This window comes from Onychostruthus taczanowskii, unplaced genomic scaffold (genome assembly GCF_017590055.1).
Source record: "Onychostruthus taczanowskii isolate IOZ18803 unplaced genomic scaffold, ASM1759005v1 scaffold67, whole genome shotgun sequence".
NCBI lineage: Eukaryota > Metazoa > Chordata > Aves > Passeriformes > Passeridae > Onychostruthus > Onychostruthus taczanowskii.
The window spans coordinates 2,051,983-2,079,158 of record NW_024504455.1 but is presented as its reverse complement, the minus strand read 5'-3'; the positions used below and the strand labels follow the sequence as shown (position 1 = coordinate 2,079,158).

Here is a 27,176-nt window from a genome sequence, read left to right as displayed (position 1 = left end):
AACTACTAAGAAAATAAAAACTTCCAAGGTCAGAAGACCTTGACCTCAAGTCATAGGATGCATACAGGAAGACCAGACAAGGAAAACGTTTTCTGACAAGTGATAAACACCAGTCTTTAGTCAGGAATCACGTGGTGGGGTGACATCTAAAAGCTGTGACCAGTGACTGTGTGCCCTGTGTGTGCTCTGAGGCAGGTTTGGCAAACAGAGAACTCCAAATTTCACTCTTCCCTGGAAGTTAAGAGACCACCAGCATGTGCTCTTCCAGTTTCCCCCAGAACAAAGAATCTCATTTATAGCCAATACTGCATAAAGTTACATCAGCTTAGAAGTGAGCCAAATTCTACTGCAGCCAGGCCCGAGTCTCAAATTTTTCCCCCACTCATCAAAGAAACTTTTCTGATAGGAACATCAACCAATACAGCCACTTGTTTGGCAAGAAGCAGGTAGGCACATTTGATTTAAATGCTTATAGCAAATGTAAAGCAATCCCTCTCCAGTTTTCACAACTGATGTCCTCAATTCTCCTTCTAAGACAGTTAAATGAAGTGAGGGGATCCTCCCAGCCCAGTACAGGCACCTGTGGCTCTCCCACTCTCCCCCAGATTTAATACCAAGAAAACCAGAACAGGTGAATGGTGTAAATGACACTGAATAATCAAAGACTTGTAGATATTACTGACAAAACTCTGCTCACACACCCCCCACACCCCAGGGAAAAAAATATCCTCTCTATTCACGGAGCTCTTCCTGAACAGGCTGCAGCCACTGCTGCTCTTCCATGCTAAAAGCCACAGTATCTCACATTTTTCTCCCACTGCTGTAGTCCTGATCTTTTCATTTTGCCCCTCCTTCAACCTTCTCTTCCCACACCTTACTGAGACAGCCAAGAGTTCATTAGTCCCCTGGTCAGCTGCATCAGCACACACACATTGTGTAATCTGTTTTTCCACTCCACTCCACAGTGGAGAATGCTTTTGACAAGCCATAATTGAACTGTGTCAGATGCCACTGAATAAAGAATAAAATTTGGTAAATACTGAAATTGCCTTTAGATAAGGCTTTCCAATTTCTCATTGTGCCAACCCTCCTGAAAGAGGGAAGTGACTTTCTGGATGTTGGAAAAGGAATGGCAGAAAAGCATGAGAGCAGCTGAACTCCAGAGCTCTCTGTTGCCTCTGAGGTGCTGGCACTGGTGTGTGCTACACATACAACTGTGGGCAGTTTCACTAGAGATCATGAAGATTTGTCTGGGACTCCCCAGTCCAACAAAATTGGTCATTTTCCTGCCCTCAACTTGCTTGGGGCTGCAATTTCTTCTATAATAGAAGGGGTGCAAAACAAGTCAGCATTGCTCAGGAAAGAGGAGTAAGGACATGGCAAGGAATTAAATTACAATTACCTAGCTGAAAAAAAAAAAAAAAAAGGCGTAAAAAGGAAAAATATTGCACCTTTGTAATGAAGGAGAGCAGAAGTATCCAAGAGATACCTGAATGGACAAGAAGCCTTTTCAAGAAGTGCCATTGAGTGGACAGTGCTTGCCAACATGTGCAAATGTTGCCCCTCACCTCTGCAGGCCTACCTCGATCCTTTCTGCTTTTCCCCTCTCACTCCACATGTGCCCAACAAATTCCTGTCACCAGCCAGAACTGATTAGAACAGAACTAAAAAAACAACTCCACAGCAATCTGGAACAGAGTATAAACCAAAATTAATCAAGTACAACCAAAAATAAGTGTCACTGATTAATTAGCCTTGTTTTTACGTCTCTTGTTGGTGCATGCTTAGACTGGTTGGGACTGGAAAGGGACTCCAGGAGATCAGCAAAGGGTTATGCAGACACAACTCAGTGCACACCTTGCTGCAGGGTTCAGGGCTAAAACAGCTCACAGGGATTTGCCCATCTGCTGAGACTGAGTTCAGCTTTCAAGGGTCTCTTTGTTCTTCCTGTGATTACCCAGCCCACGTCCTCCTCAACCATCAAGCACATATTTCAATTCCATCCCTGAGCAGGTTACATTCTTGCCTTTCCATTTCAATTTCCACAGGGCAAATGAAAGTGATGGGAAGCATTTTGCCAAAGGTATGGTTATTTCACCCAGCAGCCTGACATGACTTCAAATCTGGATATTACATTCAATGTTCCTGGGATAGATGCTGTCAGGCCTTTTCACAGTATCCTCTGCATACTCAAATTGCATCAACTTTGCAGCCTCTCAAGTTTTCAGAGACACTGCTGACAATTTAACACTGCAGGACTACCTCAAACATTTTTCATTCCAAAGCAGGGGAAAGGCCACCTGTGAAAGCTCACACAGCAAAGGGTGACGTTTCAGAATCCTCAGCTGCATTTGTTTGCCTCAGCAGAAGGCACAGCAGTGTTCTGAGGGCAAACTGTGTGATATACACATAAAATATGCTAAATGTTTGCAAACTGAAGGAAGGCAGATTTGGATTTGATATTAAAAAGAAATTTTTTACAGTGAGGGCAATGACACACTGGAAAAGGCTGCCCAGAGAAGTGTGGATGCCCTGTCCCTGGAGGTGTTTAATTTAAGGTTGGATGGGACTTTGCAACCTGGTCTAGTGGAAGGTGTCCCTTCCACAGCAAGGAAGTCAGAACTTGATAATCTTTAAGGTCCCTTCCAACCCAAACCATTCTGTGAAATTAATAAATGCACAATGTCACACACCCCCATTTCCACATGAGCAACTCTCCTACCTCTGTTCTTTAAAACAATGTTCTTTAAAGCAATGTTTTTAAAACCCCCATTTCCACATCAGCAACTCTTCTACCTCTGTTCTTTAAAACAATGTTTTTACAACCAGTGATTATCACCTTCCATCTGGGAAAGGACCCTTGGGGATGAAAGGGTTCCACTCTGCTTCAAGACAAGCACAGGCTGGAATATATGTGCCATTACTCTTTCAATTCGTATTTTTGCAAGCTCAAAATAGAAGAATATTAACAAATTAAAAAAAAAAAAAAGCTGGTGTTGATCTAACTGCTGACCTGTAAAGAAAAGACACCTTTGTTTTTTAAGCAAACAACTTAGCAAATACAAAACCTGTTCTGCCAGTGCTTGAAGATGACACTGTCCATACAAATCAGTTCTTGCAGAAACACAGATTTCCAGATGTGTTCAGAGAGAATGCAGGATTTCCATGACTTCAGACCACTGAAAACCATTTATTTAAAAACATACTGTATTAAAACCAAGTTAGCAAATAACCTGGTTATTTATCAAGTGCAAAACTCTATCACATTAAGCCTCTATTCTAGAATCCAAATCCCTTTAAAAGCACCACCTTGAAAACAATACCAACTTCCTAAGGACTCAGAGGCTCACAAGCCCACGCTGGAAGGCACATTCAGTATTTTAAGTTAACATAAGTTAAATGTCTTGCTTCCTTTTGATCAGGAAACTGCAACACTCTAAAATCAGTTGCCTTGGATGTGTTCACACACACATACTGTATTTAAATCAATATTAATTTATCATATACTGTTCATAATCAACAGGCATCAGGTGGAGGACACTTTCTTCAATTTAGCCACATACATGGGACCCCAAGCTCTCCCTTTCTCTGGGAGAACCAGCAGTTCATGCTGCTGCATTCCACTTAGGAAAGTGAATTGTTGGGAAACACCTCTGGCCATCCCACTTAGATCCACAGGCATCACATTCCTGCAGGAGTTCAGGATGAGATTGATCACATCAGTGTTTTCTGCCCTGGAGAGGGTGCACGTGGAATAGACCAAGGAGCCACCAGGACGCAGGGCTTGAACAGCAGACCTGCAGAGAACAACAGGAAAAAGGGAAAAAATCAACATCAAAAGTGACATACTGCTAGTGGGAGAATGTGTAGGCTTATAAATCCAGAGTATAAATAAATATGACAAAAATAACATTACAAAAATGGCTTAACTTTAAGTTTAGGAAACCACCCACAACACAATTTTACTTTTCATTTATTATTGTATTCTCAGTTAGCAGAAGGTATTTTTTACACCACAGTGACAAGTACAAAGCAGCTTCCATTCAGAATACACATCAAGCATTCCTGAGCTCAGCACTGCTGTGAAAATGCTGCAATTGCACACAGAATGGGTTACCCCACATCAAAAGGGCCTGTCAGACACTTGGCAAGATGCTTGTGTGAACCTGCAGTAACAGCCTGAATTAATGACTGGGCTGTAATTTTAGAAACTCTCCTGCTAATTCTCCAACTCATTCAGCAGGTAAGAGGATTTGGGGGCGTCACTGAGCCACTGCTTTTCAACCTCTTTTTTTAGGGATCATTTATTGTTTCTTTATAAGTGCCCTTCACTTATTAACCTGCTGACAAATTTTGACTAAACAAAGGTAACATAGTGGCTTAAAGCCTGAAAGCTTCACAACTACTGTGGGGTGGAGGGAACAGAGGCTCTTTATCACTTTACCACTGCAAGTGAATTTACAAAAACTGCTTGTTTCCCACTACAGCAGATCTGCCAAGTTCTTACTCACACATATGCAATACAACTTATGACTATAGAAATGAGCTATGTAAGTTGTATTCACCTACTCCAAATTAAAAGAGTAAGGAGAAAACTCAAAAATCTTGCATCACAGAAGTATTCTTCAAACCTGGTACCACCACATTTCTAAAAGAGGAAGCTACACAAAAGGTTCATTTCCTATTAAAACAATGTCTGAAGATAAATCCCATGAAATCATACATTTTTGAGCCATTTTTGGCTCGAAGACTGAATTGTAAGCTGATATACAACCAGATACTACAGGAAAATACCACATTATATACAATTGCTCCCTAAGATTGCTTTTATTTAAATCCCTAAGATTTCTTTTATTTAATACCAAGAAAACCAGAACAGGTGAATGATGTAAATGACACTGAATAATCAGAGACCTGTAGATATTGCTGACAAAACTGTGCCCACACCCCAGGGGAAAAAAATATCCTGGGACAAATAAAATGAAGAAAAGAAACAACCATCTCCTCAAACCAGATGAGATGAGCAGCCCCCAAATGCAGCAAGTCTGATTCCAAGTCTAGATGAACAAAGACAACGCCATGGAAATAGCAATTCTTCCAGAAACAAGCTGAGGACTTCCCAAGGGTGACAGCTGACCAAAAACAATTAAGAAAGGAAAGAAGAAAATACAAGGGGGGGAAAGATAAGCCCTTTCAACAGAACTGAAACTTTTGGGAAAATAATCAATAAATACAAGCTTCAGCACAAGGAGGATCAAAGCTGATCACAGCTTTCAAAGCTGCTCTGAAAGTCCTGTCCAAAATAATAAGGGAACACCAGGACACTGCTTCAGACAATGATGAGACCAAGTGAAAACTCCTGAGAATGATACCAAACCTATTTGTCTTAGGAGCATACACATGACCTTGCTCAATTCTTTTATGAGTTTTGGTTATGGTAACCAGCAAGCCAAGTATGTACTAATAACCACAGTGCACACACATATATGGACTTAAATTCAAAATTTAAGCAAAGCAGGGATGTGCAGCCTTGCCTTCTCACGGACACCAAACCAGCAAGAAAGCCTGATGCACCATCTCTTGGCCTCATTCCCATCTGGGGAAATTAAAAATCACTTTTTCTCCCCCCATGTATTGGATTTTGCTTTTTACCTTTCACATGAGAACTCAAAGAGAACAGAGTTGAAGTCTAAATGGGCTCTCATGAAGTCGAGCTGATCTTCAGATTATTATCAGAATCCACCCACATAACTCATTTTTTGACAGACTTTCCCCTGCCAGCTACACCTTTTCCATGCATGCAGGAGTGCCAAGCCCTGAGGGCAGCCAGTAAGCTTGGGAACCTTTTAATGTGACAATTGAGATGTACTTTTAGCAAACCTGAGAATTTTACTCAGAGAAGCAGATAATGGCAACAACTTTCCTTCCTCTAAGACAGCATTTAGACAAGAGAGAAAATTCTTTTACCATGTAAAAGTGGGAAAGGTGAAATATAAAAAAGTAGATGTAGCTACAGGTTATAAGTCTAAATGCCTGGACACTTGCTAAATGTCTTTTTCTTCCCATATGGAAAGCAAGAACCCATCAAGACAACATTTTCAAGGGCACCATGCTCCTCCCTCAGAGGAAAGAGCAGCACAAGCCTCTGAAGGGAAACTTGAAAATCTCACCTCAAAACCCCCTTGTGCCTAAACCTTAACTTGTGAATCTCCACTGGCCCGTGACCCAAAAAGGTCAGCCTGCTCAGTGCAGCTCTCTTTATTCTGAACCTGCAGCAGGAATTAAAATATCTGAGGAGAATTACTTCAGGCAGCAAGGTTAATCAATGTATCTATCCATCTTGTCAAGTGCAGCAACAGTTGTTTCAGTGCCTGAGCTCAAAGTCAATGCCCCCAGCTCTGATTAAGCAGTGCCTGGCTTCTGATAAACCTGCAGGCAGCTGCAAAATTCCACGTGAGGAAGTGCTGGGCTCAAAGTCACACAGGGTGACACTGAGCTGGGCCAGCAGAGCGAGCACTCTGGTCCCCTCCTCATCACCAGCACAGAGAATTCATTCAGGACAGGATTTGATCATCAGGGAATTTTTTAACAAATATTTAACCAACTTCCTCTCTAACCACTGAAGGGAAACAAGCTCATCCAAGGGGTAGGCTGGAGATGAAGCACAAGTTAGTCCTACTGCAACCCCACTATCTAGGAACTAAGATTATTTTATTGGGAATTTTAATTATCAACTCTTATCTGAAGGAATTCAATGCCTGTAACTCTGTGACTCCTAAAAACAGAAAGTCAAATCTAGAATGATTAAGATGCCAAAATATTTTTTCACCTTCCTCTTATTACAATGTTTAAAAAACCCCTCAAATTATTTACAAGCAGTTATTCTGCAGTTCTTTTTCTCTTGGTGGCACACACTACCTTTGTTTATTAAGGAGCTAAAACTTTCAGCTGATATAAACATCTAGTTAATATCCTAATTCTATTTCAGGTACATGTATTTCCTTTAATTAATTTTACAAGCTTACAGGCACTACTACTGCAAGGTTTCATGCTTCACATGAAGAAACATCAGAACACACATTAAGGACCCTGGAAACTTTTTCTGCAGCCTTTGTCTGTCCATCTCATTCCACAAGTTCTGTAAAACAAATTGACATATGCAGATTACTCCCTTCCTCTTTCTAAATGAGAATTTACAACCCTATCAAAAAACAAGTAAAAAATACTTTATATTTTTGCAGGGTGTGTCTCTGGGTAGAGGTTCATATTGTACTGTGGAAGTCAGAGGTACAACAGATGTATTAAATCTATCCTAACTCCCTGTATTACAGGAGTACCAAAAAAGACTTTGGAAAGAAATATAGTATTTGAAAGCTCTTTCTTGGTTTTTTTTTTTTTTAGCTTATTTCTCAATATTTACTAAATCAGGGAAAACAAAACAGCATCACTGCTTAGTATCTCAGGTGAAAAAATATTATCATGCTAAAGCCACACGGCAAACCCAAAAAACTCTTCCATTCAACTAAAATGTAGTTAGCCAGGACTTAAAAAGGACTTTTTCCCACTGACAGAGAAAAGTTTTGGTGTCTCAAATATCCTTTTAAAATTGGGCAGACCCAAAAATATATATTTCACACTATAGGTAGCACCTGCACATCCAGCCTGTCCTCTGACACGTGGGTTTATGCTGCATGCCATGGGAAGGGGCAGCATTAATTATGTTAATAATTCGACCATTTGCTGTATTAAAGTGAAGAGATGACAATTTCAGGGCAATTTTAAACTAACACAACACTTCAACAGTGCCATCTTTTGGCAACTACTATGTATTCCTGTTCAATAGGCAAGATAATGTCTCATCAGAATAAAAAATGCCAATTCTATTCTTTTTATTGACTTAAAATATCCACATTACCTTTTGTCTCTCACAAGAGTCCAGATACTTTGTGGCAGTATGACCTGCATGTTAAAGGCTTTGCTTTTATTTCTTTGAACCTGGACAAAATGATAAAGGAAATCCTTCAGTGTCAAAATACCAATTTTTTTTAATACTTTGTGATGGGCAGTGACAGTTGTTCAAGCACTCCTTCTGCTCCTCTCTAAATAAACTTTGCTCCTGTGGAGAAACACTGCAGCTCAGAAGAACAAGAGAATCATGAAAATCAGCTGCCTTTTTCAACATTAAGTTGAATTGTAAATAAAAGGAGATACAGGCATCAAAACCTCCTCAACTAAACCCAGTCTGTTCTACCCTAGACAAAATTTGTCCTTAAAATCCTAATAAGCAACATTTCTATTGCAAATAATTCTGAATTATTCTAAAGCAAAGACAAAGAAAGCTAGAATTATTGGTCTTTCTCCTTTAATGCATGGTGACTTCTGGAATATTCATGCTGTTAAAACAGGGATATGAGACAGCCCAGGAGGGAGAATTAAAGACCTCTGAAGCCCACTAAAGAGAACTGTAGGGTTACTGGTTATCCTCACAGCTCATGAAACACACAGAGAAAGGACTGGAGGTGGAATTGAAGCAAAATTTGTGCCCAAATTCAAATATGTGATCCCAAAAAGCTGCTGAGTAGCTTACTTGTTCAGTCATACAGTTGTTTATATATTCAATAAACCTGGCTTTGCAACATGCCCTGAGAGACTTGACCCATAAGTTATACACAGGGTGCTGCCACACTTAAAATCAGAAACCAATTATTTTAAGATAAAACATGATGGAATACCTGGAGCCACAGCAGTGGCCACAGCACTCACTCTTTGTGAAGAAATTCCAAGCAACCAAGTAGAACCTCCAGCAACCCAACCAAAAGTGTTTTGGGGAACAGCACAGCACAAACACACACAAAATACTCAGCTTTTGTAAGACAGAAAGTGGCTAAAGAATCCTATCATCCACATAACCCACAGCAGATTTGTTGGTCCAACAGCTGGAATTCTCAAAAATTCCCAATGGAGCTAATTGAGAAGATGGTTTTAGACAATAAAAGGATTAACTGGGCAGCTACAGAGGAGTGAAGGAAAAATTCCAGGGGAAAGAGCTGGAGATGTGATGAAGCAATTCCCAGCACAATTTACACCACACAGCAGAAATGGTACAGTGGTGACAGATGCTAAATATATGATTTTATAAACACAATTCTGCATTCACTCTATAACCACAAAAAAGCCCAGCTAAGAGCACACAATTCCCCTCCTGTGGAAAACTCCACAATTCAGTGAGAATACAGAGCTGTTTAATTACTGAGAGATGCTGTGTACAGAAGAGTTCCAGCAGCCTGAATGCCTTTGCTGAGTATTCTAAACTGTGTTCTGTTGGATTTCTTTTCTGCTGAGCCCTAACACAAGTTCCTTTCAGCTGCAGAAACCAGTCTAAGAATAATTACAACATCCATAACAGTTTAACCACTACGTAATTGGGCATTCAAGCTTAGCCCAAAATTTAATTTCTCTCTGAGAACTGATAACATTGGTAAATTTGCTTTTGGGAACACTGTATTTTGTGTTAGCATTTAGCATCAGGAAGTGAATATTTCTTTTTTTTCAACTTTGCAATTTGTTTTCTGCATGAACATTCCAAATACTAACAAGATTTGCAGTGTGTTCTTGGATTAGAGCACTCAGCAGGGATGCTTTGGTTTGGGTATGAGCAATCATTACTATCTCAATTTCCTTCAAATCAGTGGTGCCCTCATTGCTTAGAACATTTGCTGTTCAGCATTTATATCACTTATTTACATTTCAGATTTTATGCAGGCTGCAGGAAGAAAATTGTTGCATCAGCTTCTTCCAGATCTTCATTTCTCTGAAGCCTCTAAGTACTTAATTAATTAAATTGTATTTTTCCTTCCTTAACTTCCCTCCTTGATGACCCCAGCTTCCTCAGAAACAGATCCATAAGAACAAATTAGAGGTGAAGCATTTCCTTCATTAAGAAGGAGGGAATCTCAAATTTTAGGCTGTTGCTTGACAGAAATAAAGATAGAACTCCACTCTGCATTTCATTCTTCTCATTTTTGTGTTACACTTAATCCTCCTGCTAAACTGAAATAATGCCTGGTCCCTCAATCTTCACTTTCAAATCACAGGATGGTTGGGGTTGGAAGGGACCTAAAGATCACCCATTTCCAATCCAATCTCCAAACTGTCCCAAATTGTTCCAAGCCCTGTCCAGCCTGGCCTTGGACACTCCCAGGGATCCAGGGGCAGCCACAGCTTCTGTGGGCATGCTGTGCCACGGCCTCAGCTCTCTGACAGTAAGGAATTTTTCCTGCTGTCCTATCTAAACCCACCCCTCTCAGTTTGAAGCCATTCCCCTTGTCCTGTCTCTCCATGCTCTTATAATGTATTTCTTACATTATTCTCAATAAAACTGCTGGGATCCAGCCTTACACTTGTTTTTGGTTACAGACATAGGGACCAAGGTCAGGAACACCTGGGAGCATCAAGCACCAGGTAACCTGAATCAATGAACCAGAGAGAGCCCTGCAGGAGCTGGCTCCTGCAAAAAGCAGTACAGCTTTTTTGGTTTTTTTACAGTAATATTCATGGAGCCTCAGACCTCCTAAATATTACTGGAAGTACTGGAGAAGGGATTCAAACTCAGCTTTTTATTTATAATTATGCACTCTAGTCATTAAACAGAGGCTTGAATAGGGAAGCATTCCAGAATTTTAGTTCTAATGCACGTGTCACGACCCATTCAGCCTTTTCTGATCTTGCTTTATCATTTCATTCTTCCCCTTTCATGTGGCATCTGAGATGTCTTTAGAACTGGGAATTCATTCTGAAGTGATCATGTGAATTGAACAATAACCACCCAGTAGACAGCTATCCTTCAAATATTTTACCCAATAACCCTTATATGCTTTACCAATAATCCTTTTATCCAATAACCCTTATAAACTCTTAACTCTTGAAAGTAACCATCCTTTTACTATAATTTACATAGCAAAGGTATTTTACTAATTTATACAGCAAAGGTATTTTGTCTTTACAAATTTTTATTACTGTTGCTAAACTAAAGAACATTTTCAACATAGAGTTCTCCCTCTATTTAGGAATAATTCAATTAAATCTGATTTGGGCTGACAGGAGTGTATTTTTTTTTTTAAACAAGGTTTCTGCTGTCATGAGTTCTCCAGGATTACAATGTGGAATGATTTATGCAAATTCTCAAGATTTCTCTGCATGATGTATGCTTCCTTTTGCTATGGGTTCACAAATTGGATTTTCCATGTCAGATATTGAAAAGGGGAAACTGGAACAGGTCAGTGTTTTAAATGTGATTGATTTCTTCAAAGGAAATGGATGACATGATGCATTACTGCAATAAGATCCTCATATTTCTGTTATAAATCACAGGCTTCTGCCAGGCCTTTTTCAACTGGAAGTCTTGCTAAACTATCTTGAACTGCAATGGGAACTTTCCATAAAAAACTTTTCTTTTTTTTCTTATAATATTTATTATATTATTTTCCCCTCAATTAGCTTTGACAGATGGACTTCAGGCATGACTGTTACTCCACAAATAACATTCAAGGTTTTATTTCAGAAGGTTTTATTGAAAAGTCACTCTTTTTTTTTTTTTTCCCCATGAGAAAAACTGTGCAGTTTGAAATGCTTCACAAATGCCAGCCCATAGCTGGTAGCATTAAGGTGTGCAATACATGACAGCCTGGCTTTGGGTTACTGGGGGCATGTTCTCAAAAATACACAGTCCTCCCTCCCCCACCAAACCTCACATTCTTTCCCTTTTTTACCAGTTAGGACTGGGAGCTTTCTGTGCTACAAACCATCAATATGGAATATATCTACACCCACTTGAGCTGTGTCCACCTAAAAATATTTTGATTTTACACCAGACTGTAGTGAATCATGAGCAAATAGACATTCCTGTGAATAAGTGAGTTAAGAGGACCAAAGCCTCACTGCTGATATCACCCACAGATATTTCCACATCCTCATTATTATCTCAGACCCATTGGATATTCTAAACAGCATCCCAACCACAAATTCCTGACATTATTTCCAGAGCAGGAATCCTGGGTTGGTTTATTACACCTTGCCCCCATGTAATTTTTATCAATTACAGGAAGTTTCTTTAACTTTTTACACTTCTCACCTCAGAAGCTGGAATTGCAGGGAGGACAACTCCTTCCTTTGCATGAGCCTGAGCACAGCTTGCTGAGGGTCAGCAGAGAAGAGCCAGCTTCTGTCATTTGAACAAGGAGCATCAACCAGGACCTAAACAATTAATAAAATCAAAATTTTAAAAATCTCAACAAAGATGGCCAGTTTTGAAAATATATTTTTTAGGGAACTTTTATTTTCCATTTTGGGGGTGAAATGATCCCATTACTATTTTTAAATGTTTTTTAGGGGTTAACAGTTGGGGAAGATAAAAAAATTAGTGCTCTGAACAATCTACCTGAGGAGCTCCCTCTTGTCCACCTCCCCTTCCTAATTACACATTATGCAAAGATTACAGCTACAAGGTCTTCAGAATTCACTCCCAACATCATCCAACACAGGAATAAATGCACAAGAAGCTTCATGAAGTGTTTCCTGAGGCTCTACAAATCCTGTACACGATTTTATTCCCTTTGATAGGTGAGATATTTTTGTGGGAGGCCAGAAAAAAAAAGAAAATTAAAAAGACAGCAGCATAGGAAGAAGAAGAATCAGAATGCAGAAATATAATTTGCCAATAACAATGTTACCTTGTCATAAAATTCAGGCTGAAGATCTCCAATCTGTCTACCATCCAGTTTAGAGACTGTTATCAAGTTAATGAAAGGATCTGGGATGAAGGATTCTATTGTCTGCTCCAACCATCTTGACCTCAAATCATCATATTCATTACAGTGAAAATAACCTTAGAAAATTAAGGAAAAACAAACAAAGAGAAGTAAACACCCAAAGAAAAGTCTCTCTATATTTTTTTTTTCAGTTTTGTTTTCACAAATGTAAGGAGTTAGACCTATTTTGGAAGTTCTACTGCATTGCCACGACTACCATAGAGTTTACACCTTATGTGCCTGTGTTATGGTACTTTTTATACCACTACTGAATTTTTATAAACCTAAATAAATCTCAACATGCTCCTACAGAGCAAACCCTAAATATTTCCTAGGAAATCCTTCTGTAGCAATAAACTTCCACAGTAAAACAAACTTTAATCATGACCCACATCCAAAGAGTGAGTGCCTCCCTGGGCTCCTTGAGCCACCATCTAAATGAAGTGCAAGCCCCACATTATTAAATTGCCTTTTAAATAAATGAAGCATTAATTTTGTGTATCTTAAGGTACATCTTAGCATTCCCTGAAGTAGATCAAGAATTAAATTCTTCACATCTCCCATTCAGCAACAGTTTGGTCTCTTCAGAAGTAGACAGAGGGTAAAGCACTGGGGTTTTTTTCCTCTAAACCTTCTGAAAGGACAACTCCTATTTAATTTACTTCATTAGCATCACCCCATTCCTCTAGAAGGGAGAGGGAAACCAGCTGTAATCACCTGGTGCAGGTGGTTATAGCAATGGTCTCATCAGCAGGAGCACAAGGTACTGTGAACAGTTTAAAACAATTATTACCCAAGCCAGCAAATAAACAGGGAAACAGCAATCCCAGCCTGCTTAAACTCCTTGGGCCAAGCTGCTGCTTTGCTTGCTGCTGCCTTCTAAACACTCTGATCATCTCAGAATCCTCCTCCAACCAATTCCTTACCATAAACCTTCTCTCTTTGCCCAGATCTTGCACATTTCATTTCTTATGCTCTGCTTTACATCAGCACGCTTAAATTTACCTGTAATACTTGCACAGGGCTGAAGAAAGAGGAGAAGGAAAAACAAAAAAAGCAAAAAGGGGCAAGAATAAGATTGCAGATTACTTACATTCCTGTGCCAACAAACTGATATGGCTTCAAGTAACTTCAAAAACTTCTGGATTTTTTCTCAACTATTACTGAAGTAATCATTCAGTAATACTGAACTAATTACTTCAGTAATAGTTGAGAAAAAATCCACAAAGCTACCTCACTTTTGCCTGTCACTCTGTGGTAATCTACCTTAAAGCAAGGACTGTATTTTTAATCCTCTTTTAGGCAAACAGATTTCACAAAATCCTGATTAAACAGCACAGAACTAGGTGGAACACAAACTGCTGTCTGGTTTTTTTCCCTCCACCAGCACCTGGCTCCATTACCTGGACAGGCACACTGCAGGATAGCTACAGATTTGCCCCCTGGTGCAGCACAGAGATCCAGAACACCTTCCCCATCCTTCACCTCCAAGGCCAGCACGGGCAGCAGCGAGGCAGCATTGAGCAGGTAATACTCCTTCAGCCTGCCAGGCTGGTGTTTCTGTGCAGGGAATCTGCCAGGAGCTGTCCTGGTGTAACATCTGAAGGCTGCTGGGAGGTAGGGCAGGGCTGCTGGGAAGGCAGGATGGTATCCCTGCTCAGCCAGGCTGCTCTCCAGGCCGGGGCTCTGGCTGAAACTGTGAAAAATAACCAGATAATGTTGGCTTTCTCATTTATGTATTAGCTTATACATGTTGTTAGGGATGACAAGGATCTAGAAATAGTATCAATGGTAACTCTTTTTCAGCTGCTTGTTAATGTAACAGAATCTATCAGCTCAAGTCTGCACTGTGCTGCTCATAGAAATAGAAATGTAATGAAAAGAATATCTATGTGCCACTTATGGAAACAACAGTGTGACAAGTGTATTGTATTACAGACCTCAACAAAACAGAAGATGTGAAAAAGGCTTTGTGTAACTAAAACCAGTGCAAGGCTATCCACTGACCAACCTGTCCAAGTGGTAAGATAACCCTGACACAAACCAGAGCACCATTAGAGAATACCATGCTAAATTTAAGAAGGACACACTAAATCCTTATCAATGGATGTGAAACAGCAGGAAAAGAGACACAAGAAGAAAAAAAAGATATTAACCTGACACACATCATGTCATGCAGATAAGCCAGTGTGTGAAGAAGTCTAACAAAGGAGTTCCCAAAACATCAGAAAATTAGCAAGAATGTTTGAATAATATATGAAACAGATGACTATGCATGTACCTCAGTGATGTAACAGCATAAAGATAACACTGTTTGTATACACAGAGGTATTCTTTGGCTGTTGGTCAGGAACACCCCAGTGCTAGAAATACTGTCCTTCCTTATTATTAGACTTTTACAAATTCTGCAAACTGAATTGTGTTTCTCACAGACCTGTTCAGCAGCACAGCATGCTGCCAGCACCACGGCGAGGTCAGCACGTCTCTAGGGTGAAAAAAGGAAAAGCCATTCAATAATCCACCAAATAAAACAGTGTAGGAAGCCTTTACTTACAACTGGATAATTCTGGTGTAATCAGAAATTAATCATTTTGGTTAGAAAAAGTATGCAGGAAAATAATTTTAATAGGAAATCAAGCCACTGGTTTTTTTTTGTTTTTTAATTATTGCATTTAAAATACCGATTTCTTCTGAAACAAGACATTCTCCATTTTTCTTACTTTATGTAGGAGATATAAACGAGATATAAACGATGAAGCATAATGGTTTTCCTGACTATAAAGTATTTCCCTGGGGACAAAGAATAACTGTATTATTAGCTGTAAACAACAAAAATAAACACACACACATTGGCTTTACAATGTTCATTCCAGCCAATACTAAAATGCCATTTTTACAAGTGTTCTTTTCTACATTTTATGTTCTGCAAACAGTTGGCCAGTAAAACTTAAATTAACAGACATTTTTGGAAGACAGCAGTGGCATGTGATAGAAAAGTGCTTGTTTTTATTTCAGTTTGCTCTTATACGGATTTCCCCCTTTCAGTTTGAATTCCTATTAGTAATTTTTCATTTAATCTAAAAAGAAAAAAAAATACTCCTCAGGAGTATTCACTGCCTAAAGCAGAAAAACACATTGATCCAATCGAAGAGCTTTTAAGTTGACTCAATTAAACTAATGCTATGCATTGATGCTTTTTGCTTTTTAATAATGAAGCTCTTCAGCAGCTGTGTGACCAAGACCCAAATTTAGTGACAGCCTTTGCCATACGTGTCATTACTAATTCAGTTCCTTATCTCTCCCCTTCCTTCCATGTCCTGAAAGCCACAGACCTGACATTGCTCCACGCATCCCCCAGCTCTGCCGTGTACTGCTGCTCGAAGTGATCCAGAACCACCCGGCAGATCTGCTTCTGGAGCTTCCCTCTGGGCTTCCTTTCCAGCTTCAGAGAAAGGAAGAAAAAAGAAAAGCAGTAAAGCCAAACTAAACCTTCTTTAGTTCTCACTAGAATGAATAAAAAACATCCTGCTAATTACATCAGCTTGGTATCAGTGATATTAGAATGCTCAAATATTAGACCACATCTTTAGGCGATCTAGATGTAATAGACATTGCAGAGAGCACAGGAGTTAAACTACAGCACGCTCTTCCTCCCCGCTCGGCTGGTTAATAAATACCCTCCATATCCACTGTGCTGATAATCCAGTGCTTCCTGGCACTCTGATGAAGATTAACCTACGAGAAGAAGGGAAAGAGCTTTTGCTTTCTAAGCAAACCCCGAGGGCAAACGCTGAGTTTCCCTCCCTCGGGGCACCCAGCAGCCATCCATCCCACCGCGCTCCTTCCCAAAACAACACCGGGACGGAGCTCGGGCACGGGGCGGGCTGTGGGGCCGGGAATGCTGTGTCAGTGCCGGAGCAGCTGCCGGCAGTGGGTGCAGAAACGCGGGGCACACCGGGCGCGGCGGAGGAGGGACGCGGGCAGCGCAGACGGGACGAGCGGGCTCTCTCCCGGCTATTCCCCACACGGCCGCGGAGGAAGCGGCCGCGGCCCTCCCGCCGCGCTTCCGGCCCCCGCCCCGGCTCGCCCGGCCTGGCTCTGGCTCTGGCTCTTGCCCGGGGCGGGGCGGCCGCGGCCCGGCCCCCGCGCTCGGCCCCGCCGCTGCCGGGAATCGGGGCTCTTCGCAGCACCACAGAACGTAAAGGGGCAGGAACGGACCTTGAAGATCAGCTGGTCCCAGCCCCTCGGCGAGGGGTGGGGACACAACGCCCTGGAGGATGCTCAAGGTCCCATGGAGGCTGGCTTTGGACGGTGCCGCCGTTGAGGCATCCCACCACTTCCTTGGGCACCTCGTTCCCGTATCAGTTAAAAAAAAGAAACAAAACAAAACAAAAAAAACAAAAACCCACAGTTTAAAAAAAACCCAACCAACCAAAAAGAAACCCCAAAAAACCCAAACAAACAAAAACCCACCTCAATTTTTATCTGCCTGGTTTTTCTGCTTTTTACCATCGAAAGCTGACTTGCCGTCCTGACTCCTCTGCCCCACCAGAGCCAAACCAGGATTAGACAGCACCTGAGCTCTCAAACAATTTACAACAGTGATCCTCATCCCAGCACCTGCTGGAGGGCCTGATAGCATCTACATCCCCCCAAACATCAGGTCTCTGCTTGTACCTTTTTTCCTATCTGGCCGGGCTTTGGAAGCGCTACTCAGCTCATCTGAACCACACCAGAGATCAGCTCCAGCCTAAACCACTGGTACTGCCATGAAAAACTGCTGGAGGCTTGAGAATCAATTATTCACAGACATCTCTTGTACACACTCTCAGATCAAACATTCTCCAGGGACAGGATCAGGAGGACCACTGTACCCCAGTTCCGCTGTCCCTGGTTTAGCAGCACTAAAATCAGTGGCTGCTCTCATCTGATCCCTTCATTGAGACTTGCAAACTGCTCCTCCAAGGAAGGGCATCCTGCAGTCACTGTGTCCTAGCAAAACAAAAGAAATCCCCACAACTCTTTTGTGCCCATTTGCCAACTCTCTTGCTAAGATCAAGCCCTGTGGAAGCAGCAGACTTGTTTAAGAGTGGTTTTTAATTAATTAAAGCTTCTGCAGGCTGAACCCAGCCTCTGAAATTGAGACTGGAAAGGGGTGCAAAGGTAAAGGCAGGAGTGCTGTTGTATGGATAAATATTTGAGTTTCAGGCACCAGCTAATGAAGACTAAGTGCTTTTACTCACCTCATGTAGATTGGCTTGAAAGCTGATTTAAAATGCTTCTATCAGAGTTGTGACAAAGGGCCTGGAGGCAAAACAGAGACCTCTTAGATATCAAACGTGAAGGAAACCTGAAAGGCTTTTAGATAAGTGAGTTTTACCAACAGATACAGAACAAAACTAGTATAAAAAGTAGTTCTGTGTGGTTGTAATTCTGCTAAGGCCAGTACCATACCAGAAATTGTACACAAGAGTTGAGTTTTACTGTAACAGTACAACAAAAAGGTCTGCTGAATGAGTCCCCTTCCCCTAAATCTATGGCTATATTCCACTATGTCACAGATAGTGTCGTGTGTCTGAAACCAGATTTGCACCAAAGCAAAGAAAGGACTCCATCAGCACCACCACCATCACAGCCAAACTGCAAACAGCAACAATGCATCTGGTGTCTCTCTCATGTGCTACTGCAGATAAACATACCTCAAATTATGCTTACAGCAGGATCCATTACTTATTCCATTTACAAATATAATACTGGTGGGTATGTTCTATTCAAAATAGTGAAGTATTTCAAATGGAATGAATCCCAGGAGCCAAGAAGCTAACATGATGGCAAAGTTATTGGGCAGCATCTTGATGTTACAATACTAAACCTCCCACTAAAATACTGGAATATATTACTGAAAGAAAGACTCCTTGAATCTTAAAGAGGGAAAAAAAAGAATCAATGTTATTTACCTTGTTATGGTCCATCAATCCTTTCCAATCTCACACCAGAGACCTAATGGATACCAAATACGTCTATTTTTAATAATTTTGATGTAAAAACCTTGAAATCTATGAGTAAGGTCTTTCTGTGGATTCTAAGATGTAACTAAAAGAGAAGACAACTGAACAACTTATTTTGAAGCACTGAGTCTCTCACATTAATTCAATTAATGAACATTACTATTCCTTCTTAGAAGACACTCTTAACTTACCTTTAAAATATTTTGTGTAAATTGTATTCAAGACATTACACATAGATAATGCAAAATATTCTGCTTAAATAGTGAATTTCTGTGTTCTTACCACTCCTGTATTTAAATACAAATACTCTTAGCTGCATGCACTGATACATATCAAAAGTGATGACACGGATGACAAAAAGTCTGGCAAAATCTAATCTGTGCTCTCAATTTAGAGCTGCACAACATTTATCTCCCAAATATTAGGTGCACTGTCAAAGCTCTTTATAGGTATACATATACACTCAACTAATTGCCAATCTTATCAGTATATTCTAAATTTGATCACATTTTCCCTGCAAAAATATGCAAAGATTCTGTCTATGAGAACTCTATTTCATTCATTTTAGAAATGTGAGACTTGCAGCCCTTAAATATTTATAGACTAGACTTATTTCCAAAAAATTGTAAATACAGGAAACATGTTGATGCTTTGCATTAGTTTTATTCTATACATAAATGTCATCTTCAGCAAATAAAAAGTCATAGCAGTATAAATTACTGAAAAAAAACCCCAGCATAGTAAATAATTACAAAGCATATTAATAAAACAAAAACTTATAAAACATTTTTGAGTACTTTGGTCACATACTGGTAAAATTTATTTTAAAAGCAATAATCAAAAATGATACATATATCCACACACACAACACACAGAACACACAGTTCGTATATAAGCATCAACACTTTAGTTTCTCAAATTTGTTACCACAGCAGTATTTAGCTTTATTTTTAATAAAGACTTCCATGATTTATTTTAGGAAAGAGGGAAAACAAAAGTGTAATACATTCCTAGAAATTGAAGCTGTAAAAAAGTAAGTCTGCAAAAGTAGAGCCTTTAAGCCAAAAACTTAAGTGGTAACAGAGCTAGTGTTAGTAAAGTTGAGATTGCACATACACATTTTTGTGCAACCTCCCCTCCACTTAGTATTGTGTTGTCTGAAGGGAAAATGACCAAATCCTGAGAAAAATTCAACTGAATCATGTTCCAGTATTAGAATACAAAAGAAGTATTCTCATGCTGGTGGTCACATAGAAATTGTTTCCTCCTTTCCCTAAATCAGCAAACAAAGAGGAATAAACCTCTCCACCTATTCCAAACTTAGTATCCTTAAGACTGATTCCACCTCTCTCTTTAAAAATCTATATTATTTCATTTTCATATGGCAGATGTTTGTGCAGCTCCTTGCTGCAAGGGGTGCATGGCAAGGATTTCCAATATCAAAGTGCTGAACATGTAACACACCACATGGTTTCAACATCTCAACTCCTTTGGTAAAACCGCATTATTGACAGCAGACCATAATATAAAATTACCAAATACTGCTTCCCCAAAAAAACCCTGAACAAGAGCTTCATTCATCCTGTCTGTCATTAAGTGGCAGAACAATGAACCTTTACAAATACACCACTGGTTGTCTCCAATGGAACAGTAAAAACATTTAAACAGGAATATAACAAATCGTAACCCTTCTTGTTTAGGTATCACTTGTATGTGATTTTCAACACATTATATGAAAATGTTAAAAAAATCCTTAAAAACCCAGGGTTTCTTCAGTTTGCAAGATGATATTTTAGTATTATTGAGATTAAAAACTGAGGGAGGTCATCTGCATATTGGTTGATTCAGTTTCCCATCAAACTTGATGATTTGATTAGTGCAAATTTCCCACTCTGTGAATTTTCTCGTTTGTTGTAGTAGACAATACAGTATTCAACTCTATTTTTTTCCCCACAATATTTATTACCTATGTCAAACTCAGATAACAAAACAAAGAAAACAACTGATAAGAAAACTTCCAGACAGTTCAAATAGCATTATTTTGTATAAAATGTATTTCTTTTAAATTTTTTTATCGTACCCTCTGCTTCAGATTGCCAGTAATATGAAATATGTAAAGTACTACCTAAGAAAAGGTATTGGTACTGTAAGAGAAATGTAAGAGTCAAACACACTTTGTTTTTGTGCACTTGACTATCAGCTTTCTAATGCTCCCTACGTATCATTTTATTGGTAGTAGGAACACAGCTCCACTCAAAAATTTCAACTCATTTTATAAAAAGGTAGAAAAATATATTCAATATTTGTTTAACCTTTCTATATTCACCCTATCATACAGGAATCTTACAAAATGCTTTAGAATAATTTATTCCCTGAAAAAATACCAACACCTGCACAGCACCTAGTGAAAGGTCTCGGTGGGAATGTACAATCCAGTATTATGGGATCTTGAAGGTGTTTTTCTTCAGGTTTACAGCCATGTCTTTTCACAAGTAAACCAAATAAATCCTGAAGAAGAGCTGGTGATGTGAAAAGTAAATTATAAAGTCTGACCATTAAACACAACAGGATGAACTCCATGTTTAGTTGTCACATGCTGATAAAATGTCACGCAAAAAATTTTCCTTCAAGGGTACAAAAAAAAAAAAAAAAAAAGATAGGATTCTTAATTTATGTTTTTTAAAATTCTCTTTGTGCTCCAGTTAAGCAATGACATCATGGGTATCACTGTTGGGTCTTTGGCGTAGAGTCAGCGGGGGCAGAGGCTTTCCATAGAAATCTGTGGAAGAAATTCCAGAGCAGAAAAATACATCAATCTGTCACCTACCACCTTCCTGGCTCAAAGAATGTTTACTAAATTCTTACTTCCATAATAAAAGCCAGGTATTCTAGGAGTTTAGAGCTAATTCCTCCAAGCAAACTTTCAAACCTAGTGCTAATTAATGTCTAGAGATGGATTGGCCAAACGAGGGTTTAATTACATTTTGTTATACATGCATCAGCATTTGCAAGATGAAGCCCAAAGGGGATCTGTAAACATCCCTAAAAATAGGAAAGGAGAAATTCAAAGTGTACAATAACAACTGAAAAAATGAAACACTGAAATTTGTATGTTTTTGTGTTCAAGACTGCACTGCAATATTGTTTTAAATTACAGTAATACTGAGCAGAATCCAAAATTTTGGGACCATTTATGCATGGCATTTATCTTCCAAGCTAAAATAATTTTCTAAAACAACTATTTCAGAATTTTTAGATAAAACTGCAGCATTTCCTTCTGTCAATAAAAGAATTTAAAATGGCAAAATTGTACAAGACAAAGTTTATAAGTACATCAGAAGAGAGTAACACATGTTCTCAAACATTTGTAATGGATATAAAATAAAAAACCCATGCAGACTGGAACATGCAAAGCACTGCACAAACAAAAAAATATGGAATATGGTAAGAGGAAGAAGGTAGAAAGCAAGAAAAAAGAAAAGCAGCTTTTTGAAGCATTCAAATCTCAGTTCTGATTATACAGACCACCTCTTCCCCAAGAAAGCCTTGATGGCCTGCCAACACAAAATTCAGCTTTAATAAATCATCATTTTCCAAGAAGAACAGATCCCACTTGTCCTACAGATGCAATAACCTCTGTTAAAATTGCATTCCTGAGCTAAGATTAACAAAAGCAAACAAACTGGGCTACCCTGCTTGAAGAATACGTGGACCTGTCTGTAGGACTGAGGTTTTAATTAACTTTGCATTTAGTTAGCAAAATGAGAACACTTTTATGTTATTGTCATAAATATTTTGATTTCAATAGCACTAATTACAGCAGCAAGAAAACTGCAACACATGATTCCAAGATCAGTGAAAATCTGTCCATTGGATTTTTATTCATGCATTTTTTGAGTCTGGCAGAGCACTTTAGGACTGGCAGAGAATTTTGCCTCCTATTATGAAAGAAGTTTAATGTTTTTGTAAATGTATCCTCCTCACTGACAATAAACAGGCACTCATCACCTCATGTTGTGCCAAAATTATTAGCATGACTGGAAAAATTGCAGTCTTCAGTGAATGTAAGTGTGTAATTACAAAGTTCGAATGTCTGAAAAAATTTTTGAACCCACCTCTGAATTTTGGGCAAAGGTGAGGGAAGGAAAAAAAAAACCAACACTGATTAATTTCTCTGCTGAAGGGACAACCAAAAATAAGCTGATGTTCAGAAAGATGCAATTATTGTAAAAAAAGAACCCAAGGCAGGCTCCACTGGTCTTAGGGAAACTCTGAGTTTCCAGTGAGGAGCAGGTTCTGAGTGTGCAAAGTATGTAAGAATTCATTGAAAAACATTGTTGTGTGAGAGAAAATGGGCAGGGCCAGGGGGGAAATTAAATCAGTGCAAGATGGACTTGGCAGTGCTGGGGTAACAGTGGAACTCAAGGATCTTAAGGGTTCTTCCCAATCCCAGTAATTCTCTGATTCTGTGGATCTCAAATTGACAGAGTTAAAACCCCACAGCTGCTTTAAGTAAAATAAATAAATAAATGGTGTTTTTGGAAATCAGGACCTAACTAAAGGTTTGACAGTGGTGGGCTATGAATGTGAAGAACTTTCTTCATTTATAAATAGTGCTTTCCTAATTTCAATTTTCTTGCTAGGATTGGCAAGTGTGAATCTTGTGAGTGGTCCAAAATTCCTGGAAAAAAAGATAAATCTCCCAAAGAGCAGACAATGCCTTAAATTCAGCTATAAATTCTGAGTACTTCAAGTTTGCTCTTACACCTCTGGTCAAGAGATAATTTCCCTACCAACATATTTGCCATTTTCAGCTTCCAAAATTATTTAGTAATTCTTTTACAATTTAGCACCTAGCTTAAGCAGGTTTTTCCCTCTTTGTTCCACCCATACTCTTCCTACAGAATGCAACACCTCCATTAGGCACAGATAAAAATTGAGTTCCTTTTCTTCCCCTCCCTACCTCTTCATCTGGCTTTCCTTTCTTGTCACCTTCTCTCTATTTGCCTTTAAAAAAAAAAAGAGCAAGATGTGTTTAGGATCAACATTACAAATCACATTTTAAGCACATGAATTTCCTTCCCGTGAGAAATAAATATTTTGGGTTTAGAAATCTTATTTCCCCTTCAGGCATCTTTTGGTTCCCTGGCAGAAAAGCTCCTTGTTCTTGTGCTCCAGATGTCTCCAAATTCACTTTTCATAATTTGAAAAATAAAAATGTAAGAAAAATGAAGAAGCTACCATCTCAAACTCAGGAAAAAAATGTAATGTCAACACATGAAAAAGTCTTCCACAATCTTCCAAAAATAGAAAATAAGTCATTATTGAAGCAAGAAATCAAGACTGCCTACTGCCTCTTGATATTTCCAGTTAAATTTTTTCATTTTAAAAGCAGTATGAATTTGGACTCAAGTAACTGGCCCCATTACTCTTTGCAAAATGTCACTTTCTAATTTTTAGGTGCAAATAACTTCAGATCATTAACAACTTCTGATATCCCATGCCACTTTAAACTTCATGAGGAAATTGGAGAGAAGTCATTGTTTTTCCTAATAAAAAAATCAGACTTGAAAAAAATCAAAAAGATGCTTTCTACTAAGCAAAAGGGAAAGCTTTTGGTCAATGAAAATTGGAATTTAGAAATGAAAAACAGACAAAGAATGAAGTGAATGCAGAAGTGAAGGGACAATGGAGAATGGTTTTAAAAGGTACAAAGCTCCAAACACTTTCAATTACCAGGATGATGTGTTTCACCAAGAGGCTCAAGTTTTCCAAGTCTATTAAGTTTGGGAGTTCCCCATCCAACTACAGGAAAACAAAAACTGTCAGAGCATTCCACGACTGCACTGGATTATTCTGAGCTGCACAGACCCCACATCTCCTTGGGAGGAATCAAAGCATTTAGAAATGCCCAAGCTATGCACTACATTGTATCCATGGTGAAGAACGATGAAATACTTCAAAAATAAACTGATTAACCTTAAAAGTATTAATATTTTGAATCACTTCAATGAGTAATCAAGTTTCTGGCTCTTTTTTTGGGAAAATTATGTTTTCCCCATGTAATAGGCCCAATTAATACTGCTGGAAGTTCATATCATGAAGTGGGAAACTGCATTAAAGATTTTCTAGAGAGGAAGGTTTAGTAGCTCCTCTCTGTATGAAAACCAGCCCAGTTTCATCATTCACTAGTGAGACTTTTAAAGGATTACCAACCACAAATTGAGACATCAATTACTGTTTTTACACTTACCTGGTGGAAGGGCTGCTGGTGGTGTAGGATTCTTGGGAAGAGATTCCTCTGTATTAACAGGTTCTACTCTGTGGCCCCTTTTCAATTTGGTTTTTTTACTTTTTTTCTTATTGTTATCTACATCCAACAGAAAAAAAAAAAAACCATTACATATCCTACAGTTATATTCAGGTAATATCCTGCATCAGATTCTAATACAATTGTTGGGGAAATACATCAGAGCTTTCAGTCCAGACTTAGACATAAAATTATGGGAAATGTTAAATCACACAACATCTATTTTGCTATAAAAAATGAACTGTGCACATAAAATCATGGGAAATATAAGTCACACATTTTACTACAGAAAATAAGCTGTGGACATAAAAGATATGAAAACTCCATGTTTCCATGAAGAAATTCAACTTATATAACCTACTCCTGCATTTTTGTGTTTCCAACAGGTGACATTGGTGGAATCATGACAAATAACATGGACAGAAGAAACAGATGAAAAAATCACATGAAATGGTTTAAAAGGCAGCAGTTTTACCTGAGTCAAGGCATTCTGAGGCTTGTTGGTCACTCTCTTCTGCATGCTGCAAAAGCTGGGCAGTTGTAGAGTTGCACCTTTCCTGCCTGCTGTCATTTGTGTTTTGGCTACTGCTACTTGATAAGTGGTCCTGCTCTGCTTGGGATTTCAAGGCAATTGTAGCCTTTTCAGTCTCCAACTTTTGTCTCTTCTTTTCCTTTTCCAGCTGTTTTTCATTCTAACAAAAAGGACAAGAATATTTTAAAATTACTTCTAATGCTGTAAACTGACTAGTAGGACAGAAAGGTTATTAAAAATGAAAATATTTTCCAAATATCTTACATTTAGCATAGAATTTATTTTCAAATAGATGAAGAAATTAAATTTCCAATATCCTATCCAGAGAAAGGGAGAGGAAATTATACAACAAAAGGATCTTTAGATTTATTGCCTGTTTTCTTGTTTTATTTTTGGTCCTATTTAAAAAAAAAAAAACTTTCTACTTTCTTTCTCCTCAATTACTTTTTTATTGTGTTACTTAAAAAAAAATACAGATGTACAAAGCCTAAGTCTACAGAAAATGCTATCCCAGTTTGGATAAATACCTATTGTGGCATACAACCTCAACAGCAGGCTGCTTCACAATTCTGTGTCACTAAATCACCATCTCTGCAATATTCACAGCTGCACTTTTATTTTCTTGCTTTTGATGTTATTGCTGAATGGATTATTGTGCATGAAGCTGCCTTGACATGTTCTGTGGATATGAGTGCTTTTGTCTTGGAAAAAAGCAAATGTTTGAATTACTTGCTGGAAAAGTTTACGTGTTTCTTTAGATTGTGTTATCTCCAGGCAAATGAATAAAAAAAAAAAATGAACTCAGAAATGTAGGTTAAGGAAACTTTATAATGAACGTGATTTTCATATTTCAAAATTAATAAAAAATTCTCAAGAGTCTATTTTCAACTGAAAAGAGGTTATGCTCACAAATCTGAATAACTGAAGAAGACAGGAAGATTTGATATGGCTCACCACATCACTAAAACTCCTTAGAATAAATTAATAGACCTTGAATATTTTCCACTTCTGAATCCCAGCAGCTTAATTAGGAAATGTTTTCAGTAATGTGTTTACATTTATTTTACTGTGTCTACAAAACTTTTGTTCCCCAATCAATAATATGGGTTTTCTTATCATGAAAACACTGATTCAATGCACTGAAAACAAGGCTGCCAAGATTAAAGTAGGAATTAAAGAAGTGCTGTGCAGACAGAGTTAGAACTCTTTCAAATGACCATTTTTCTCATTGCCACTCACACATTTGTTAGTGCATTTCTCAACAGACCTAGACTTCCACACGTTCTCCTACCTCAGAGATTACAGCAGCTATAGGCTGGAAGGGGTTTTCACATTTCCCAGGCTCAGGCTCTTCCTCCTCAGGTGCATTTCCTTCTTCTTTTTCCCTTTGGCATTGTTGTTGGGTTTGTGTTGTTTCAGTAGTTTTGGTGTTTGGTTTTGGGGGTGTTTTTTGAGGGCAAGGGAAGGGGAAAGAGGGAGAATGAATAAAGATTTATGAAGAAGCCATAAATTTTATAGAG

At 38.8% G+C, this 27,176-nt stretch overlaps 2 protein-coding genes across 8 annotated transcripts in view; both read right to left on the bottom strand.

Annotated features, from left to right (window-relative positions):
• Positions 1 to 2,669: 2,669 nt before the first annotated feature.
• On the bottom strand, positions 2,670 to 20,283 carry NSUN3 (NOP2/Sun RNA methyltransferase 3). The gene is made up of 8 exons (XM_041420909.1): positions 20,279 to 20,283; positions 18,050 to 18,071; positions 16,139 to 16,248; positions 15,241 to 15,291; positions 14,210 to 14,502; positions 12,729 to 12,883; positions 12,131 to 12,252; positions 2,670 to 3,797 (listed from the first exon to the last, which is right to left on the bottom strand). Exons 1-8 carry the CDS (start codon positions 20,281 to 20,283, stop codon positions 3,527 to 3,529), a joined length of 1,029 nt encoding a protein of 342 aa, XP_041276843.1. The 3' UTR covers positions 2,670 to 3,526.
• ARL13B (ADP ribosylation factor like GTPase 13B) overlaps positions 19,609 to 27,176 on the bottom strand; it is a 32,855-nt gene continuing 25,287 nt past the window's right edge. For 4 of the 7 annotated variants that reach the window (XM_041420955.1, XM_041420956.1, XM_041420961.1 and 1 more), the window contains 5 exons: positions 26,948 to 27,041; positions 25,600 to 25,816; positions 25,068 to 25,184; positions 24,551 to 24,619; positions 19,609 to 21,593 (listed from right to left, as the gene is read on the bottom strand). In XM_041420955.1, the coding sequence (XP_041276889.1) occupies positions 21,517 to 21,593; positions 24,551 to 24,619; positions 25,068 to 25,184; positions 25,600 to 25,816; positions 26,948 to 27,041 (574 nt within the window). In that variant the 3' untranslated portion in view covers positions 19,609 to 21,516. Of the gene's footprint in view, positions 21,594 to 23,777; positions 23,822 to 24,550; positions 24,620 to 25,067; positions 25,185 to 25,599; positions 25,817 to 26,947; positions 27,042 to 27,176 lie in introns of all 7 variants that reach the window. The other 3 variants (XM_041420957.1, XM_041420960.1, XM_041420958.1) reach the window with 3 other exon arrangements.

Excerpts from the sequence above, each read along its gene's own strand:
- NSUN3 (XM_041420909.1), bottom strand. Across the intron at positions 16,249-18,049 it reads TTCAAGCCAATCTACATGAG|CTGGAAAGGAAGCCCAGAGG; the intron begins GTGAGTAAAAGC and ends CTTTCTCTGAAG. Across the intron at positions 14,503-15,240 it reads CATGCTGTGCTGCTGAACAG|TTTCAGCCAGAGCCCCGGCC; the intron begins GTCTGTGAGAAA and ends TATTTTTCACAG.